Source organism: Siphateles boraxobius, unplaced genomic scaffold, assembly GCF_051911475.1.
Source record: "Siphateles boraxobius isolate OS27281-9 unplaced genomic scaffold, OSU_SipBor_1 9, whole genome shotgun sequence".
Classification (NCBI taxonomy): Eukaryota; Metazoa; Chordata; class Actinopteri; order Cypriniformes; family Leuciscidae; genus Siphateles; species Siphateles boraxobius.
Window position 1 is genome coordinate 19876983 of NW_027509219.1, and position 21884 is coordinate 19898866.

Consider the following 21884-nt stretch of genomic DNA (forward strand, 5'->3'; position numbering starts at 1 on the left):
TCAGAGGAATGTTGCTAGCATCTTGTTGAATGCCACAAAGAGTTAAGGCAGTTCTGAAGGCACAATGGGGTCCAACCCAGTTCTAGCAAGGTGTACCTAATAAAGTGGCCGTCGAGTCTATACAATACAAGCCTGTTTTTAACATACTATTATTTGGGATGCACTAACTGTATTATTGTAGCAAGTGATGTGTTTAGAGTGTATCTGTCTGGATGTGTGTGAGAAATGCTTGTAAGCTTCTATTTTCACTTCATGCTACAAAGTGTGAATCAAAGGGAAATGAAACCTACAGGCATCTTTCACATCATATGCTCGAGCATTCTCACACAAATCATGACTCACTCCACTGAAACAGAGACACTGTAGAAAGTAACATTCATCACTAGTCTATCCAACCAAAAGAGGTCAAGTGGCACTGATAGAGCTTTGAAGACACACACACACACACACACACACACACACACACACACATCTAGTGTTTCCATGTTTTATGGGGACCTTCCATAGACATAATGATTTTTATACTGTACAAACTGTATATTCTATTCCCTTACACTAACCCTACCCCTAAACCTACCCATCACAGAAAACTTTCTGCATTTTTACATTTTCAAAAAACATCACTTAGTATGATTTATAAGCTGTTTTCCTCATGGGTACCAAAAATGTCCCCACACGAACAAGGATTTCAGATATTCCCATCCTTATGGGGACATTTTGTCCCCATAAGGTAGGGTTTACCAGGCCACACACACACACACACACACACACACACACACACACACACACACACACACACACACACACACACACTGACTGAACATCAGTCTGCATAGGAGTGAGTATAATGTTAATTTGTGTCTGTGTGTGTGTGCGTGCGTGTGTGTGTGTGTGTGTGTGTGTGTGTGTGTGTGTGTGTGTGTGTGTGTGTGTGTGTGTGTGTGTGTGTGTGTGTGTGTGTGTGTGTGTGTGTGTGTGTGTGTGTGTGTGTGTGTGTGTGTGTGTGTGTGTGTGTGTGCGCGCGCGCATGTGTGTGTGTGTGCGCGCGGGCATGTGTGTGTGTGTGTGTCTTCAGCTGGTGTGGAATAGTGATGTCCTGACACCAAAGTAATATGAGAGAAAGAGAAGAAAAACAGCTTCACGCGGAGAGAGAAAGAGAGATGGATAGGGACACAGTGTGCGAGTGAAAACACAGGGCTCAAGATCCTGAGCGTAATCTATTAGTGTAAAAGCTCAGAGGATGACAGACAAATGTCTTGGTTAGTCGATACTGGCAGCAGCAGTGTCTCCTGTCTGTTTTTATTTCTTTTTAAACGGAAATCACGACCAGAAGGACCACTCATTTGTTTTGCTGAATATCTCTCTGTCTTTCTCTCTCACACCATCTCTGTCTCAAATGAAAAACAAACCAAACATCATGGCTTTGAAGGCAAAAATAAAAGAAAAATTAGTAAAAAGAAATATGAGTGTGGAGCAACACACATAATTCTGTTATTGGGGAAGTGTTTGCAAATAGGCTACTTTTCTCATTACAGATGGACTAACCATTGTGACATCCAAAAGTATCCAAAAAACTTCTAGAAAAGCAATGAATGATGATTTCAAATCTTTTTTTGCATTGCACACATACAGAGACCTGGGTGCAGTGGGGAATAACGTACATAAATGCATCTCATTTGCATACATAAATTAATCTTTTTATCCATTTCAGTGAGTCTCAATTGAACCTCAGTTCAAAACAATTTCATGCATGAGAAGAATAGCATGGTGACCACACATGATAGACAAGCTCACACACAAACCACCAGCACTCATTCAGTCCAACTTAAACCATATGAAAATACTTTCCCAAATTATAAAAGTCGAGTCAAACAATTGGCCAAAACAGTGATTCCTCATGAATATTTGTACAAACCCATTACAAAGTTCATAGTGAAACTTATATTTAGTCCTATTCAAAACTTTGTTTCATGGTACATTATATGTACAATCATCTTTTCCATAGATCCATTTTTATCATGACCCCGGGTTTGCTGTTCTTTTTTTCTTTTCTTTTTTTCTTTGGTCTGTTGCCTGGTTTTGGACACTTAATCTGGGAGGCCAGCTTGCTTCATATATTATGTTATAACGTGTGAATTTCATCTTAAAATTAAATTGAATAATTAGTGATTTTTCAAAAAGACAATTTAAATCTATTTATTTCTCATATCATTGTATTTTATGTGTATTTTCTCTTTGTGTCCATGTGGGGGCGACATAGATGAGGTTAAAGGGGACCTCATTAACAGTTAACACTCGCTGAAATTCAAATAAAGGCGCATTTATCTGCTCACCTTTGCCATGCCACTACACATGTCTAGACAGCATTAGAAACATACTCACCCGATTACATTGGAGTAATACGTAGGCTACATTATTGCAATAATATTGTGACAGAGATTGAGAGGTTTTTTAACATATAATAATATCACCATCAATATTTTGTTTTTATAAAGATTCTTTACATTGTAGACGTCTAAAATCCTGCTATTAATATACTGTCTCAGAAAAAAATACCTTCACAAAGAAGGAATGTAATCATAGATTTCGATTCAAAAATCGAATCAAATGGGCTGAAATCACTACAATAAACTGCATGTAAAACAAACAACCGTAGACAAAGACACTGAACCGACGCTTACTTAGCTCCTCCCCTGTAGCCTAACATCCAATCCGAACGGAGCGTTCTTGTCCGTGATTTCCGCCTATTGGCTGAAAGATCTGTCAGTGACAGTAGTCCATATTTTCGGCCGGGACAGTAACACGGCCAGCCAGCAGTGAAAGTGAGAAATAACTCCGTAAACTGGGATAATTGTGATCGCGGGAACTGATGAGCGAACAAAAACACATATGAAGGTAATAAAATTAATATTTCTGGAATTGTGACTTATTAGGGAAAGGGTACAGGGTGTGATCTTTAGAGCATGCTGGTGTGGAAGAGTGAGTAGCCTAATCTCAGATCCCAGGACAGATTTCCAATACATTATCTCGCTATTATTATGACATCTGAACATCGGTTTTAAATGCTAAACATTATTTCTGCTGCACACAGCGTTCTTTCGTACTCATGCACGTAATACGGGTTCACGCAGATTTGTTTCTTTTTATGAATTTGGACATACCATTATAGAATTAGTTGTATATATGATCTTTATAGTATGTCCATTAAATGCTAAGTTAACACAAAAAGTATTTTGTCCCTGTTTCTGTTTGTCTCGGTCTGATGTCACACGTCTGATCGTTGGTGCTTCAAATGTTTGAGAAGTGCACTGATTGCTTGTTTAGCAGTATGTGAAATTGTACATATGTCCAGGGTGATTTTTTTAAACCCTGAAAGGAAAGCTTTGTGTCCCGCAGGACATCTGATATCCACCGCAGCAGTGCATTTTGCTGAACAGTGCTTGAATTTATGGCTCTTATTCCTAATCACGCAGCTTATAAAAGATTAACCACAAACTTGATTGTTGAGACATGGGACAAAACCTCACACAGCAACATTTCCACTTTGAAAATAGTAAAGGATGGTGTATTTAAATAGTATTATAAATATTCTAGTTATCATTTTATTGTTTTTCTCTTTATTTAATCGAAATGATGATGTTACTGTGCCCCCAGATCATAACTTGTGTATATTAAAAACAACAGGTAAAATAAAATATTAAATTTAAATAAATATGTATAGTTGTATATTTTAAAATAATAATAATACTATGTTCTAGATACATATTATATTTAAGATTTCACTCTGTCAGATATTTATGAAAACATTTATAAACTTGTACATAGTTTCTGTACATCAATATTCATCCTCGTTCCATATTTCACCTGCTATGTTTTCAACATGCTCACACAGACTATGGTGACTTGTGTTTTTTTCCCCTAAATTTCATTTTTTATAATTTTAAGCAGTTGTTTTGAAAATGTCTGTCACGATTCTGTTATTTCATAATTTCAGATAAATCAGATAATTTCACTCATTTAAATATAAGTATTTATGCCAGAACACCAGAAAAAAAATTAACTGCATTTAGCAAAATTTGAAATATTTAAAATATATCTGATAGTGTTTATCCTTGATCCTTAACTTTATTCTTTACATTAGTTCCATATTGTTCCAGTACTAAAACAACAACAACAAAAAAACGTGTAGGCCTAATTCTTTAAATGTTATGTTTGTAATAATTTGTACCTATCAAATTCATTTGCCAGAGATTTGGATACATTTGGTGAAATGTTCCTCTGAATGTGATCTCTCAGTTTTATTATTTTTGTTCTTTTGAATCAAACAAGTAGTGATTTTAAAATGCAGAAATGTAAGTGTTTGTCAGTGGGTGCAGGGCAAAAATGTGGTCTAGCCTGTGTATGCGGTGAAATGCTCTGTTTTGACTGGCATGTCAGAATCAGTCACTTGAGAGCTGGGTTGAAGAGCTCTTATTGGGTCAGGACGTAATTACACCAAAGAAGAGCGTGCCTCGTTTTGCAGATTCTCCTCTAGTTCTTCTAATGTATCTAGTTAATGGACAGTTTTCCTTCCATTTGTGAATGAATGAGACCCACAACATCCTGGATTGAGGATTTTGGTCTTAGATAGCTGTACAAGTAAAACGGTGCACTGGAAAAAAATCTCTTAAGCAATGATGTCAATGACAGTCTGAAGCCGTGGTTTGCCACCTTAGTAACCACTGGGTGGTTTGTTTGAGTCCCATGCAGTACAAATTTAGTTCAGAACCACAAATCTACAGCAATGAGGAAGTTTCGCTCAGTGAAAATCAAAGCGTTTCAGCCCAGCTTGACTCCTTAGCCTGGGGAAAGGGTTGAGTTTAGGGTTTAGGATATAGTGACCTCATTAGAGCAGGGTGAGCAGGTCAGGTTTACCAACGTGCCAAATCACTGCATGTTGCTTTTATACAAGTGTTATGCAATAGTTACCCTTCTGAAATAATTTGGCATGGTGTTATTCTGTTAATGCTTCAGAATCAAAGTCTTGAATTAGAAGGTCGGTAAAAAGATGTATCAGTGACAGGGAGAAGAAGATGCTGGATCTGCTGTTAATATAGTGGGGATGTATTAGTATGCGTCATAGTCTCGTCTGGAGTCTTTTCAAGTTAATATTTGATTCATTTGTGTGTGGGGTGTGAATTCCTGGAATTCCTTTCTGTCTCTGTAATCCATATAGGGTTTCTCTGTCCCGCTCTCACACTCTTTGTGGCTGTATAGAGATTGTGTTTTGTTTTCCAGATAATGATTTTACTTGGCTTGTGCAGGTTTAATATGGGGTTACGGCATCAGAATGGCAGCGTGAACCACACTCCCATCTGACACATGTCCCGCTCCCTCATTACGGATAATGATTCATTAAGCAAGCTGACATTAGTCTGATGTTTCTTTTAAGGCTTGCCCTCAGCAGCTGTGGGTTAAGTCGGAGGTTTAGTGAGTTGTCAGTGAGATGAGGGAAGAGAAAAGGTCTGTCTTCCTACCTCTTACATAAGAAAGGTGTAGTTCAGCCAAAAATTATAATTCTATCAATAACTACTCATCATTATGTCTTTCCAACCCTGTATGACTTTCTTTCTTCTGTGGAACATAAAATTAGACATTCTGACGATGTGCTAGTCTTCATCACCTCTTTTCCACGAAATTATAGCAATGAGAGGGATGTTTTCAAGCATTAAAAACAATTAAGAGCACTATTAAAGTATCTTGGTCCATATTTTTTTTAGTCATATCTTTTCAGTGAATCAGTTGAATCTAGTTCACACACTCTAAAAACGCTAGGTTGTTTCAACCCAAATTTGGGTTAAACCGTTGGGTTAAAAAACAAAAAACAAATTTGGGTTGACACACCCCAACATTTTTTTTAACAAAACACTTGAACCAGTTGTGCACAACTCGCACAACCAACTTGAACTGTATTTGTGAAATCTACATGGGGAAATTTTCCGGCCTCACTCTACACTCTCAATCACATGGATTCCTATTGAAATGACTGGATTTCAAAAATGAAATTTCGGCACGCAACGGAAACTTTGACCGCAGTCATTGATTATAATTCCATGGAAAACAACGAAAAGAGAATATGAAAAAAATAATTACAGAGTTTTAATTTTGGAGTTGACCTATCTTTTAAATGATGCACATATCAGTTGTCTGTCTGGAGATCATATTTGTCACTTCACAATTTGTGTGTGAATGTTGTAGTGATTCAAAAGATTTATTGGCTTCAAACAAGTTGGTGTGCATGTGTTTTTGACTACAGATCCAGTTACTTTCTCTATATCTCTCTCACACACTGTCTTGCTACCTCATAGCTTTATTATTCTCTGTGAAACATTATACTGTTAAATAGTCTTGTTTTTAGCTGCGACTGTTGCTGATTTCGCATGGTCAGAATTGGTGTACTAATTTGTAACAGAATCAAGGTCAGTGTGTGGCTCATCGTTGTTGTGCGCAGAATCTTTTAAGTGAATCAGTTGATCTAGTTCACACAACTGGTCTAAATAATTTGTTCACAAATCAGACTGATCTGGTTCTCATGAATAAAGTAAAGGCTTACATTTCAGTATGCCATTAAGTCAGATCTTGGCTGTCATAGCTAAAATTACTCGTCTCTCCTCTTTCTGGTTGCTGTAGTTTAAAGTTATGTTACCTTTTTCTGGAATGCAGTTCTTGGTCAAATGTGGTATTTGTGTAATTGTTATTTAACCTAGGGTCAGAGGTTTCTTTAGACAGAAAACCATTTTTGTCTATCTGACCTACACATAACAGTCACAGTGAGGGGTGTCATGCTTCTTTGGGGGGCATCAGTGTGAGTTTTACTCACTAATTGCCCTAGTTTACTATAGATAAGACATTAAAAAAAAAAAACGTTTTAACAGTAGTTTAGTTCAAAATATGGGCATAAGATGTGTTTTTCTGGTGGTACAGGTTTAGTTTAGTGTGCAACTCTAGTTCCAATCTTGACCTGATATATGTGTTATAAAAACATGTGAAGGAGTGATCTCTGCTCCAATGTTTTAGTCGTGCACCTTAATGAAAAAAAAAAACCTTACACCATTATTTTGTTTAAAGTCTCTTAACCATGCATTTAAAATAAAATTTAGTGTTTTTTAAAATAAATCTCTGAATCTTATCTATTGATCTGAAGGGGCATGCTTCAGACTTTTTTGCCCTTTAATACAATTATGACAGTATTTCCTTATCCAAATGGATGAAAGGACCCTATTGTATTAAAAATACTTTCAATACTTTCAAGATCTGGTCGCTTCTGCTTGTTAGCTCAGCGTTTCAATCCTCTCTTGACATACCTATGTTTGTCAAACTCTCACACAAACAATATAGCCTTGTATAGCCTAAGTGTGTGGTTTTTACAGGTTCTCTTGAGAGGAAATGAATGAAAGCAGGATGCACATCTGATCTGCACTGATAGTGTTTTTACCGGATGCAGCATGATGAAGATTCTTTCGGGAATATTGATGCAGTCTGTTTCCTATTTAGATTGAATGAATGTAAACAATGGGTTAACTGATACAAAAACTGAAAAGATGATTGTGTTGTGTTTGTGTATTAATTTGCATGCATTTTTATGTAGAGATTTTTTAAAGCATTAGTCAGTGATGTCATAAAAATAAACATGGGACTCTTAAGCAAACAACGGAGTTTCTGTATCCATGTTTAACGCAAATACTAGGTATGGGCGTATCAAATCAGTGTGTAAGCAGACACACACAAGCACTCTCCGGCTGGATCACTGACAGCTTTATCACCGAGTCATCAAGATGCATTCCAGATTTAACACACACACATTCTGGTTCTACAAACTGGCCCACATCCGCAGTGTGTTAGTAATGTCTGGATGACTTCATTGCCCTGAGATTATATTAAGTCTGGTCAAGCTGTGTGACTTTCTTTTCAATAGAAGGAAAAGAATAACATACTTGTTGAAGCCATCCTAGTAACACATTAACGTGTGGCCAAATTGAATCATATCAGGAAGTGATCTCATTAGATTGTCTTAGGAGGAAAAAAAACAAAGAAAGCCAACTTAACTGAGAAAAAATCCTTTACTTAAGACTCAGATCTAGGTTCTTGATTTTAGGATTGATTGAGAAAGTTCTTGTGATAAGTTTTGAAGTTCTGTCATAAAAATGAAATTTTTGATTCATGCATATACATCAGTAAGTTATCCCCTATAACATATAATTTACTTTTATTTCAGATACTTTGATTCAAAACTTATTGAAAAAGAGGTTACTTTTATTCAGCAAGGACATATTAAATTGATCAAAACTGACAGTAAAGATATAATTATACAATGATAATGTTACAAAAAATCTATTTCAAATAAATGCTGTTCTTTTGAACTTTCTTTTCATCAACGTGTCCTGACTTTTTTTTATCACAATTTCCTCCAAAATATTAAATGGATAGTTATAAATAAAATAAAAAGGATGTCATCATTTACTCATTGACTTCTGTAGTTTTTTTCTTCTTCTCCATACTATAGAAGTCAATGGGGTCCATCAACTGTATGTTTCCCCACATTCTTCAAAAGCAGAAGAACAGAAGAGATTTATTTAAAAAAAAACTAAATCTTACCTATTATTAATGTGTTATGATAAATAATTGATGATGGACATTAAATTATTGGGGGGGAAAGGCTAATAAAGCCACAATGTAAAGCTGTCCATCATGAATTACGACATTAACCACTTTTATTTAAGACACTTTCATTTTTTTATCCCTAAAACGCTCTTGTGTGAAGAACGATATATATCTAGAAGCATATATCTGGGAAGAATGTGGCAAAATTATGCGCAGGTGTAATGTGGTTGTCAAACCTGGAAGTACTTCCTTTCTGTGTAGTTATGAAAATTAATCTACACCTCTGGAACATGAGTCAATCAATCAGAATTAAGTAATTAACAATACTGCTGTATTAAGTGACTTTGATGGTGTTCAGCTGTGGGTTAGTGGAGTAATTACAGAATGAACATAATTAGCCAGATATTTTATAAATCAGCGACCGCACAGATTGTGTTTGGGTGTTTGGCGGGCTTCCCTCTGTCGTGTGTGTGTGTGTGTGTGTGTGTGTGTGTGTGTGTGTGTGTGTGTGTGTGTGTGTGTGTGTGTGTGTGTGTGTGTGTGTGTGTGTGAGTGAGTGAGTGAGTGAGTGAGTGAGTGAGTGAGTGAGTGAGTGAGTGAGTGAGTGAGTGAGTGAGTGTGTGAGTGTGTGTGTGTGTGTGTGTGTGTGTGTGTGTGTGTGTGTGTGTGTGTGTGTGTGTGTGTGTGTGTGTGTGTGTGTTAATAGACTGAGGGAATCTGTTACAGTATAGCAGTTAAGCTCGTTCACTGGAGACCTCTGTGCTGATATGCTAATAGCTTCCTGTGTTTATGTGGTCTAACAGAGAGCCAGGCCACAATGCAGAGATGCTGAACACTGCTGTGTGTGTTTTAATGTTCAAGAATGCCAGACTCACACAAATGTCATTTCAGATCAAGAGTGAATCACTGATAAAATGCATGGAACATTATTGCGTTTCTAGGCCAGAATAATTGATCTCTGTGTGTGGTATGATCCTGTTTCATTTGTCTAAGTACAGTTGTGTCATACATGACCTGCTAAAGGTTTTGCTTCAGGACTCGGATGCTGAATTCATCTGTTTGTGTGTTTCAGGGCAGCAGGATGAATGTGGAGACTCTCAGTAAAGCTGAACTTCTGATGCTGCTTAGCATTCTGGAAGGAGAACTGGAAGCACAGGATGTAGTCATACACTCATTCAGGGTAAGAGCACACACACACACACACACACACACACACACTGAAGCATGTCGTTGTTTCACCATTAGCGTCACCAAAAGGAAATGGAAAAATAACTAGAGCAAAGTTTGACCAGACAAATTATGATGTTGGCTTGACAAAGCCTTGTCTGAATGTTTTAAATACTTTTAAAAGCTTTAAAATTGGCAGGCAGAAAGTCAAAAAGAAGGCAGAAAGAAAGATTTCTACTCTATCGTCTTCTCTAGCTTGCTTCCTGATATGGTAATAAACCTGGCATTGTATATAATGATTATTTTTGGCTTTTTGACGAAATGTTATTTTGCTCTTTTGTAAGTCGCTTTGGACAAAAGCGTCTACTAAATGCAACTGTAAAAATGTTTTTAACATTTTGCTTGGTGTTGTAAGCATGTTTTATCTAGCATGTTAATACTGTTTTTATTTTGTTTTATTTTGCTAGGTATTGCTAACATATTTTGGCACATTGCTAGCAGTTTCAATCTCCTTAGTATTTACCCTACCTGCTAACAGATAGCAACATTGGCTCAACCATAACATAAATTTGGGATGGAGGCAGAGCTGTGTTGGTCGAGAACGTGTTTTTATTGCACCAAAGTGCTGCGTTTACACTTATTTGGGGAAAACAACATGCTTAGCTTATTTGGCTTACTTTGCATATTAAGCCCGGAAAAGAGAAAGCATTTTGAATGTTGTATTTTTAACATGCTGCCTATTTTTAGCTCTGTATGTGTATAGATTTGTGTTATATAACAGGCAGTATATGATCAGTGTTTGGACTGGTGGTCAGGAACCACAGGAAGTGTGTCAGAGGGGGTACTCAGGAAAGAGGCAGAGAGGAGAACAATGGAAGGCAGTGCTATTCCTGTAAAACACACACACACACACACACACACACACACACACACACACACACACACACACACACACACACACACACACACATAGATTGTTTCACTCCAGCTTCACAATAGTAACAAATTTAAATTCCGCTGTAAAGCAGCTCTAACAAGTTAAAAGTGTCATTATTCAGCTCAAGTCAGTTCAGTATTGATTAAGATTAGTTCCATAACTGTGTAAAATTCATCAATTGTGCATACATATTGTATATACGGTATATTTGGTCACATACATGTACATGTGGCAAACTCCTGTACACTCCACTGCACACTGAACATGCAAAAGACACAATATAGTAGTGTTTTACTGTGTTTGTCGTGTATGTAGCTTATCATTTTATGTTTTGTGTGAGTTAGTACACAAAAAGTAAAATTTTAAAATAGTTATTAATAGTCAAAAATAGTTGAATTAAGTGTTTGCTTTTGCTTGTGTGCGTGGTTTGTGTGTTCAGAGCTTAGAGAAATGGAGCCATAGTTTCAAAAACTGTGTGTAAGCATTTTTGAAAAACTGTAAAAACAGATATATTTTACATAAAATATATTACTTATAAATGAACATTTTGTAAAAAATGTTAAAATAAATAAAAATGTAATCATGGTGTCTTTTGTCACATATTATAACATAACTTACATTTCTGAATTCTGTAGCACAAAGCCCATATTTCTTTGTCATTGCTCCATCTTCCATTTCATTTTATGCTTTGATAAGCACGCAAATTAAATCAGCTGTGCTCAATTGAGTCTTTACTCCTCAAAACTAGAACAAATGTAGTTCATTTTGGTGTGTACTCAAACCGACACACAACAGAAGCTTACGGTGTTCCCTCTAGATATATATATAGTATGTGTGTTTTAACAGGCCTGTAATTATTCTGTCAGATGTGTATGCGCATTAAAGAGTTAACACAGTGTTAATAACAGGGAACAGCAGCTTCTCATGAGCTCAGGGGTGTGTGTGGGAAAGATGGAAACATGAGACGAGGGGCTCTGGTGTCTCACTGTGACCTGCTGATCAACTGCTGACTGTTTGCGTTGGACTCTGAGATTAGTTTGTGACTTTGAAAACAGCACAGAGAAAAGCTAAATTCATCTGAAAGTGAGTTGCATTTGGTGATATGTGTGTGTGTGCATTCACATTACACACGTAATTGTATTTTGCAAGGTAACAGTTTTCACTGTCTTTCATAAACATTTTATTCATGCGAACTGGCCTTTTATTAATCTGCACACAAATCTGATTTGATTTTGATTTGATTTTGGTGTAAAATAGGTTCATAAACACCACATTTCTTAAATTTTTTGCTATAAATAACTAAGCAGATTTGAGGCGGACTTTTTAAATCAGATATTTGCTTCCTGTCTGAACAAAGCCTTGGCGTGTAAGATGTTTGTGACTCTCCCTCTTTTGGACTTAGGCCTCTTTTACTGCTCAGCCCTAGGCAAGATGCTGTGTGTGTGTGTGTGTGTGTGTGTGTGTGTGTGTGTGTGTGTGTGTGTGTGTGTGTGTGTGTGTGTGTGTGTGTGTGTGTGTGTGTGTGTGTGTGTGTGTGTGTGTGTGTGTGTGTGTGTGTGTGTGTGTGTGTGTGTGTGTGTGTGCGCCTTCAGCTTCATTTCACTTGCTTTCTGGCCAGTAAGGGCTTTATTCACCGAGGGAACCATGAGAATCCTTGGGGCTCTTGAGTATTTCATAAATGTTGCGTTGTGTGCATGTGTATGTGTGTGTGTCACTTCACTGCTCTCAGAGAGTTCTGTCCAGGCAGTGGTGAATTCTGGGAGAACATTATCAAACCTGTTAGATGTTCTGGAAGCCTCCAGATCAGCTGCATTGCTCCAGAAACAGCAGTGCACTTTTTGCTCCTCCTTTTGAGTTATTTTCCCATGGCTCATTCTCTGATGTAATGCAGGAGCCAATATCCTGAGGGCTGCTGGTTAAAACGGAAAACCTGCCGTTAATATGACTCACTCGCCGTTTCATCATCTAAGCCTCATAAAGAAAGATCAGGTCTGTTCACAGGTCTCTGAAAGGGGAATTTCATGAATAGGGAATTCCATGCTTAAATCACTGTCCAAACAGACTGAACAAACCAGTTTATTTTGTCCTAATAGGGAGGATATCAAACCCAGTGTTTTACCTTAAAAATGTGTCATTTCCACACACACACACACACACACACACACACACACACACACACACACACACACACACACACACACACACACACACACACACACACACACACGAACCAGTGGGGTTCTTTGCTCTTCTGACCCGCCTGGAGTGTGTGTCTGTGTGTTGATTAGAGGGGTGCAAGATTCCTTCCTTCCAGGAAGTTTCTGGATTCCTCTCTGTCTCCGACGGTAAGCACCTCAGATCAGCAAGAGCTTGATTAAAAACAGCAACAGCACAAATAGCATCCTGCTCTGTCCTGCTCATTCAACACTAATCTCTCTCTCTCACACACACACACACACACACAAACACACACACACACACACACACACACACACACACACACACACACACACACACACACACATACACGCACACAATAATAAGTCAATAAATTACAGTAAAAATATAAAATAATGAATCATGCTGCATTGTGGGATCCCACGGTGAGGGAATACCCATAAGCCCCTGCTCTTAAATCTGGATGAGCACCGGGACTTTTAGCTCTAAATAACAACTATTTATATAATCCCTTCAAAATCTGGCTAGGGTCTTGGGATAGAAATTAACTATGCCGACTCAAGTAACCTTTGTGATTCTGCAGCATAAAACCATAGCAGGAAGTTCCTAAAACCGTATTTACATGCAGAGCTATTATGGTATAGGGTAGTACTGTAAGCAAGGCAACTTTGCCAGTAATTTACAGTAAATGTACAATGAAAGCAGTGAAATGAGTAACTAATGTACAAACTAAACGTCTTGAGAGACTGAAATGGCTCAATATAGCAGCTGGATTTCTGGTGGGAAAAGCAGTCGCTAGTGTGTGTAGTGCCATCTGTCCTGGACCGGTAGACTGTTATTGTTTATGTGGGTGTTTGTCTAGTCTGCTGTGTTGGATCTGAGGAGAGACAACGTGACTGAAAGGAATTTTCTTTTAATATAGTTTTAAAATCTAATTGTAATTTATTCCTTTAATGGCAAAGCTAAATTTTTATCATTATTACTCCAGTCTTCAGTGTCACAGGATTCTTCAGAAATCATTCTGATATTCTGATTTGGTGCATAAGAAACATTTCTTATCATTATTACAGTTTAAAACAGTTGTGCTACGTAATAGTTTTGTGGAAACCATGACACATTTTTTCATGATTATTTTATCATTGGAAAGTTCAATAGAACATAATTTATTTGAAATAAAAAAAAATTGTAACATTATGAATGTATTTACTGGCACTTTTGATCATCGTCCTTTCTTTCAAAAAATAATCCCAGAGACCCCAGACTTTTGAATGGTAATTTATATCAAATGTTGGTTGCCAAGACAATGCTCTTTGGTTGTTAAGGTGTTCCAGGTGGTTCCTTACACTTTTGCCCACTTCAAAAGATTTTATCCGAGTCTATCATGTTCTCTCCTTCATTGTTTGTTTTTCTGTCATTTTTCACTCAATTTATCATGCACCATGCAATATCCACCATGCATAATCTCTTAAAAAAGTAAAAGCAGATCTTCAACTCAACAACCTGCACAATTTACAGTATCATTTACATCTGTAGCACAAATCGTGCAGGATAAGTTTAATAATTGGTGTATTAGAGGTTTGTTCAAATCCATAACCCATAGTATGAGTAATAGTAATAGCGATGTTTGCCTTTCCGCTGTCTCATCTCTTTCCTTTAGGTGTGTGTGTGTGTGTGTGTGTGTGTGTGTGTGTGTGTGTGTGTGTGTGTGTGTGTGTGTGTGTGTGTGTGTGTGTGTGTGTGTGTGTGTGTGTGTGTGTGTACTGGATCTCTGGATAAGGTCACTCAGAGGCCAGCAGGGCCACAGATTGAGGCCTCCAGGGCTGGAAATGGACTGTAATTTACTGTAATGATGTGGAGTAGTAAGCGGCGCTGCTTAAGGCTGAAGTTAAACAAATAATCTCTCCGACCTGGTGGTCTGAGACACACTTAACACGCTCACACAGCTTCATCATAGACATACAGTAGAGTATGTATTTCTGCTCAACATAGAGAGAGTGAGAGACAGAAAGTGTTAACAACAGCCTGTATTTGAATGCTTATTGTGGTTATTGATGTTCACACCCAGTACACACCACACCCTCTGATTGTCTGTGTTATTAAAAGACATTGAGTCCCAGACTGAATGATCAGCAGATAATAACTAGCAAAGGGCGGAAACTGAGATCTTTTGAAGTCTGGTTGGTTAATGACTCTCTTTCACACATGCATTGTGATCTAGCAAATAAAAATCTTCATTTTATGTTTGCGTTGGCGTGTTTCAGAAGGACACAAAGGTGTGCTCAAGAAAATTAAAATTGTGTTTAATGTACTGTACACATAAGCCCTATGAGTTGATTGTTTGCCTGTATTTAACAGTAACATATTACATATTAGATATTTGTTATTAATCAGAATTGACTAATATTGCATAATACTTTTGTACATTTGCATTCAATGGTCATTTCCTCTATTGTTACATTCATCATGTAAAGTTAAAGTCAGCATGAAATGAAAACTCACCCTATCTACTTTCTTAATGCATGTTATTGATCTTATTATGAGCAATTCTTTGTGTGTTTCTATTTTTTTTACCTTTGTAATTTTTCATCAAAATGTATAACTCAAAATCTACAGTATATGCCTCCATAGAATCGACAACAGATTAATAAAAGTACTGCTGATAATAATTGATCATCTGTTTCACTCGAATGTATGACATTATACAGAAGAAATGATCTGTAAATTAATTGCTTATTCCATTTCATTTAATCATTTTATTTATAATTTATAATAATATAAATGTATCATTTTAACATTAATAAATTAGCAACAAATGTAAAAAAAAATATTTTTAGCAAATCTCAAAATGAAAAACAAATTATATAAGATTTTGTCTATATATCTATTGATATTTAGACAAAATCTTATAAAATGTTAAAATTAACCGATTATCAGTTATCTGCCTTAACATAAAGGTTAAAACAATATATTGTATATAGTTTCTTGTTTTGTTATTATTTTTTTATAAATAATATTTTGATTGCCCTATTTTGCGTAGGGCAATCAACTCGTTTGAATCAGGTAAGATTTGAAAACAGAAGAGTGTAGTGGACAGCAGAACAGCATGAAGAAATGAGTATGCAGCATGTGTGTCGCCCTGAACATAAACCACATGTCTATGGTTCATTCTGTGTTTGTGTGTATGTCTCCCATCTGCTGATCTATTTAGCAAGACCACCCCATCCCTCCTAAATTAGTCACACTGCCCCCCAGCCCTCGCACAAGTGCACACATGCACAATGAGTAGTGAACAACACCCCCTACAGCTGGGCCTTTTGTGCCGTGAGCCCCCCTCTCCATCCCTTCAGCCCAGGGGAGGTTTAACACCTGCCCGTAGAGGAGGGGACAGGGCTGCGATTATATTTTATGAAAATGGATCTGATAGTGACCAGCTGTATTTACATCACTGTGTTTAGAAATCCTGCTCTCTTTCTGTCCCTCATAAAAAAAAACACAAGGCTTATATGCAAACATAATGAAAGATATTAATCAGTCGTATTATGAACTTGCAGTGTGTTTCAGCCCATCAAGACACCTCAGTGAAAACGACTTATTCCTATCTTTTCCTTTTTATCTTTTTGACATCATTTCAGGCACAACAGAGAGATGCATTTGTTCAGGAGCGATATGGACAGTATGACCTCCGTGACCCCTTCATAGCGCTGCTGAGGGACAGCGAGCTGTCGCAGGCTCAGGATGATGGAGGGCAGAGTCCCGTGTGTCTGAACCCGCTGGGCGTGTTGAAGCTAGTGATGGCCCACTGCACCAACATGAAGGAGAAAATGATGAAACAGCTTGCCGCTGCAGAGAGGAGACATCGACGGGTGAGAGACAGAGAGTCCTGAGCTACATACCTAGGCTGTATTTTTAGGATCCTAATGTGAAGGCTGTTCCAGCTTAACAACATGATAGTGCTAAATCAGCTGTAGGCGTTAAAACTGTAGTGAGCAATGTCGTTTATGTCACTTCTATCAGTCACTTTGGCGGTTACACAATTGTTAGGATTCTCGGTTTGAAGGTAGATGCCTATATAGACAACAGACTAGCTCACAGGTTTTTGGAACAGAGCTTGAGTGCATGTATTAAAGGTGTGTGTATTTAAGGGCTGGCTACTTATAGGACTGGTTCGTTCAGTTCTTTGAAAGTCATTTTATTTATTTCATAAACACTGAATGGAAGATTAATCCAAAATTAAACACAACTATTCTCCCGGTTATGTGCGTTGGGTGAGTCTTATTTAGAGGATCTCTGAATAACAGGGTTTGATACTTTGAAACACAAACCAATCTGATAAAACATTCTTTATTTTCTCTCTAATATACTTCTTATAAAGACAAGAAATACATATGGGGTTCACCCAATAATGAAAGTGTATTATTTATTTTGATTTATCAGATTCTTTCGTACATATGTATGTATATATATATATACATATATATATGTTTCACAAAAGAAAGTCAGTCATACAGGTTTGGCAATGTGAGTAAATAATGACAATTTTAATCAGTCATAAGTCCTTTTTATCCTTTCATATACAAGTCATTTCATTATATAAGTCCGAATTAATGTGACTTAAATTAGCATCATTAACTTTTAAAAAAATTATTCTTACTGTAATTATTAATAAGATGGTGAAGTCATACAGTAATTAGTCATCTTTCTTGTCCTGATGTTTAAATGTGTGTATGCCTGCAGGTAATTGCTGATTTAGAAGAAGAGAAAAGGCGGCGTGCTCAAGACGCTGCTGTGGATGATGACATCACTGCCATGCTAGAGAGGGAACGAGACAGACTATTGCAACAGGTAACCAGGCAACGCCAAAAACACATATACACATGGACACACTGTACTATTATAAATACATCTTAAACTGCAAAATAAAAGCAACCATGGCTCCCTGTGCCAGCTGATTTTGTGTGCCTCTGTTGTGTAACATTGTTAGTGCAGGTCTCTGTTCTAAAGAGGAAAGGCTCCATTGTTTTTATGGAGTCGGTCCACCTATGTGTGTGTGAAGAAAATCCATTGTTTGTTTGTGATTTTATAGGGTTAGGATAAGGTGATGTTACGGTCAAAGTACAGACTGCAGTATTATGTAAAAAGCCCTTCCTGCCCTGCCCTGGGTTTCCTTTACTAACTCACACACTGTCTTTCTCTGGACTCTTGGCCATGTCTCTCACACATTCTGCAGCTCATAGGGGCCTGAAGTGCTTCCCCTGCAGTGAACAACCTGCTTTATTTAATTAACTTTGTTATGTTACAGCTGTAAGTATATATACACAGACACATAATAGCACTATATAAATAATGCATGAAAATGAAGCTGCTAATATTTGTGGGGATTATGACATCAGATATCTAAAAGATATTCAGTTTTGATTGAGGCAGGAAGAATCAAGTAAACAAGATATCCTCTAGAACAGGGGTGTCCAGTCCTGATTCTGGTGGGCCACTGTCCTGCAAAGTTCAGTTCTAACCCCAATTGAAAACACACCTGAAACAACTAATTAAGGTCTTACTAGGCATACTAGAAAATTCAAGGCAGGTGTGTTGAGGAAAGTTGGAGCTAAACTCTGCAGGACAGTGGCCCTCCTGTACCGAGATTGGAGACCCCTGGTCTAAAACAATAGTACTGTATATATTCTATTGTCTATAAAGTATAATGTTATTCATTTTGCTAGTTTCTTAGAATTTTTAAAGTGACATCTCTTGCTTTTATTCTTCACAGCTGGAGTTTGAGAGGGCTCAAGTCCAGCGTTTAGAACGTGAGCAGTCCGTTCTGTCAAATCAAGCTGAGGAAGATTTAGCACAGCAGCAGCAGTTATCCTCAACACTGGCTAAAGAATGTCAGAAGGCTACAGCACGGGCAGAGGAGGAGAGCCAGCGTGTTGCAGACCTCAGCCGCCAACTGGAACAGGAGAGCAGTGCCATCGAAATCCTAAAGCGAGAGCTCGAAAGCGAACACGCTCGTGCTCAGCAGATAGAGGCAAGGGCTGAGAAAAAGCTGGCTGAATTTGATACAGAGCACGAGCAGATGAGAGGGAAAATACTGAAGGAAGAAAAACGATATCAAGAGCTTTTGGAACAGTTCAATAGTCTAAAGAAAGAGTTGGATGAAATTAAAGAAAGAGAAAAGGCCAGGATGGAAAAAAATAATGAAGAAAAGGTAAAAATCCCACAGAAAGATATCACACCTTCAGGTATCATGCCTTCTCTTAGTCAAACTGAAGTCGATGGCAAAACTGTTGCCTCTAAATCATCTCCTCAACACAAACAAAATGGTCAACACACTCCCAGAGATCCAGAGTCTCCAGCCGAAGAGAGGTGTAAGGAAGGGGGATTGGCGGACAATGGGGTAATGCTCCCTGGAGGAAGTGGGGCCTTTCAGTGTCTCTCCCCCAGCAGTCCTGCCTCGTCCTCCCTTAGCTCATCTCCTTGCTCTTCCCCTGTACTGACCAAGCGTCTGGCCTCTCTAGGTTGCTCTAGTCCGACCTATCCCTCTTCTTACCAGGCCAGTATCAACCAACGATTCCAAGCAGCACGTCACAAGTTTCAGCAACAAGCTGAAGTAGACCAGCAACACGGAGGAACTGTTGTCCACTCGCCCCGAGACCTCTCTCCCACTGCCGCCACTCCTCCTCCTCCTCCTCCAGACAATTCTACTGCAAAGCAGATTGCCCGCAACACTGTCACTCAGGTGCTGTCACGGTTCACGAGCCAACAAGTGGCAAGTAAACTCCCTCCGTCCAACAGCTCACCCTTTGGCACTGATTACCGCAACCTGGCTGTTGTCTCCTCACCTACAGGGAAGAGCCCTGGAATTCTCTCACCGGGGATCCGCTCACCGATAATTCCTAGGGCAGAGAAGATTCATTCACCTCCTGTTCTTCCCAAAAAGCAGGGGGTCAACCAGTCTCCTAACTCACCAGTTCCTTCTGGCAGGGCCAGCCACTTCCCTGAGCTCTCTGGTAGCTGTGGTCTCACCAGTGGTCAGGAAGATGCTAAAGAGCTTGACTTGGTCGTGTCGTCATCTAGTTAACCAGCCTAGAGTCCACAGCCAGTCCTTTGCCTTATTCACTCCCTTGGCATCTAAAGCACTCCATGTGAACCTTAAGGTTTCCTTCTTTTATTATTTTCACCCGAATTGTCTAGTGTTGTAGTTGTCGATTCTTGTCCTTTAGTACCCCATTTTGGATGTCCCCTTTATCTGACATTCAGATCTTGAAAACTTTCTTAAATAAAAAAGACATCCAAATTGTTCAATGCTACGTACAATACTCCAAGATTGAGGACCTTTGGTCTAGTGCAGGGGTAGCCAACCCTGATCCTGGAGAGTAGAATTTTCCTCTAACTTTAATCGAACACACTTGAAACCAGCTTAGAATTACTTGAAGATTTAAAGGCAGGTTGAGTTGGAACTGAACTTTTCAGGAAGGACACAGAAAGGTAGCTTTCTAGAAGCAGGGTTAGCTACCCCCAAAGGGTGTCCAATCCTGTTTTTGGAGGGTCCTACCCTAATTAAACACCCGAACCAGTCTTCAGGATTGTGAGAAAAGTCCAGGCAGGTGTGTTGGAGCATGTTTGAGGTAAACTTTGTACGAAAGTGGTCCTCCAGGTGATGCCACATTGAAAAATGTTGGTATCCTTCGAACAAACCTTAATCTGAGCCTAACCCATCCTGTCAATTTTTGCAAGGTAACTAATGCTCACACACAACTTAACCAACCTGTCAAATTCTAATCCCATAAGATTGAATCTATTTAAATACTATTTTAATCTTATATATATATATATATATATATATATATATATATATATATATTATTCTGTTTTTATTTTTTACAAAAGGATTTTTATTTATCCTAATAAATAATGTTATTTGTTGTAATTATTCCATTCCTAATGACCTGCACAGATAAAAATGGAAGTATATAAAGTAAAAATATGTTATGAAAGCAAGCACATGCAATACTGATAGACCGAGTCTTCAACCCATCTATCAGTCTTTGGCTACTAATGAGAAAATTCTCAATCTGTCTTGTGAATGTGTGATGTTTATATAATGTTTATGGTGAAATGTATAAACTGTTGGGTTTCTATCGAGCAGTCATATGATAAGATGTGCAGTTACTGTTCTTCAGTCAATGTCCGAATTTACTACTGGAGATACTTTCTAAGGAACTAATATGAAGTGGTCATGAAAAAACCTCTGTCCTACTGTATTGCACCATGACTACATCGTCCACTAGTGTCAATCTGAAGTGCTGCTCAGGAAGCTGCCACCTGGTGGTTAAACATCAGCCAAACCAGAATACATTCTCTATAATTGTTGGTTAAAAATGCTTGTTTATATGCCACACATATTCACAGATATGGTTTAAATGATTGTAAACAATATTTAGAAACAAGTCAAACAGTTCTAAGAATGCATTTCTGGGTCTAATAACCATGCCTTGATACATATATTGCTCTATCATGCTCTTAATATTATGTTTATACTGGACAGCCTTGTATTTAAAAATGTAATCTTAATTGAATACATGGTAGAAACCATAGCACCAATTTACTATTAACCATGGTAAAAGCACAAATTAGGTTAATGTAATAATTGAACGACTTTTTTTTTCTTACCCGCGTCCTCTTTTGACCTTTATATTTTAACTAGTATGAAAATAGAAATTATTTAATGTTTGTGTAAAAAAAATCTTGCTGGCATGAAGGTATTTGCTCACATAAATGCAGCATACAGTCTTGACTTGCTTACGAAAGAACAAAGTATGATGTGTTTTTATTAGTAAATGTGATGCATTTTTCAGTGCTTTCTTTCATAGATTTTAGCTGCTCTATGGTCATTTACTTTTCTGTTTTTAAATACCTCACCATTTCTCCTACTGTATTGAAACCTTTTCAAGTAGCAGTTTAGATT

The 21884-nt window shown here is 37.9% G+C and overlaps 1 protein-coding gene across 1 annotated transcript; it reads left to right on the forward strand.

Moving 5' to 3' along the window:
- Positions 1-2769: 2769 nt before the first annotated feature.
- On the forward strand, positions 2770-20131 carry cttnbp2nlb (CTTNBP2 N-terminal like b). Its single transcript, XM_077223382.1, has 5 exons — positions 2770-2895; positions 9713-9820; positions 16555-16785; positions 17657-17764; positions 18687-20131. The coding sequence occupies exons 1-5, from the start codon at positions 2890-2892 to the stop codon at positions 19995-19997; spliced, it is 1764 nt and encodes a 587-aa protein (XP_077079497.1). The 5' UTR covers positions 2770-2889; the 3' UTR covers positions 19998-20131.
- The last annotated feature ends 1753 nt before the right edge of the window (positions 20132-21884 follow it).

What these genes read in the sequence shown, in the direction of transcription:
- cttnbp2nlb (XM_077223382.1), top strand. An exon ending in CAGAGAGGAGACATCGACGG is followed by an intron (nt 16,786 to 17,656) that starts GTGAGAGACAGA and finishes GTATGCCTGCAG; the next exon opens with GTAATTGCTGATTTAGAAGA. An exon ending in GAGACAGACTATTGCAACAG is followed by an intron (nt 17,765 to 18,686) that starts GTAACCAGGCAA and finishes TATTCTTCACAG; the next exon opens with CTGGAGTTTGAGAGGGCTCA.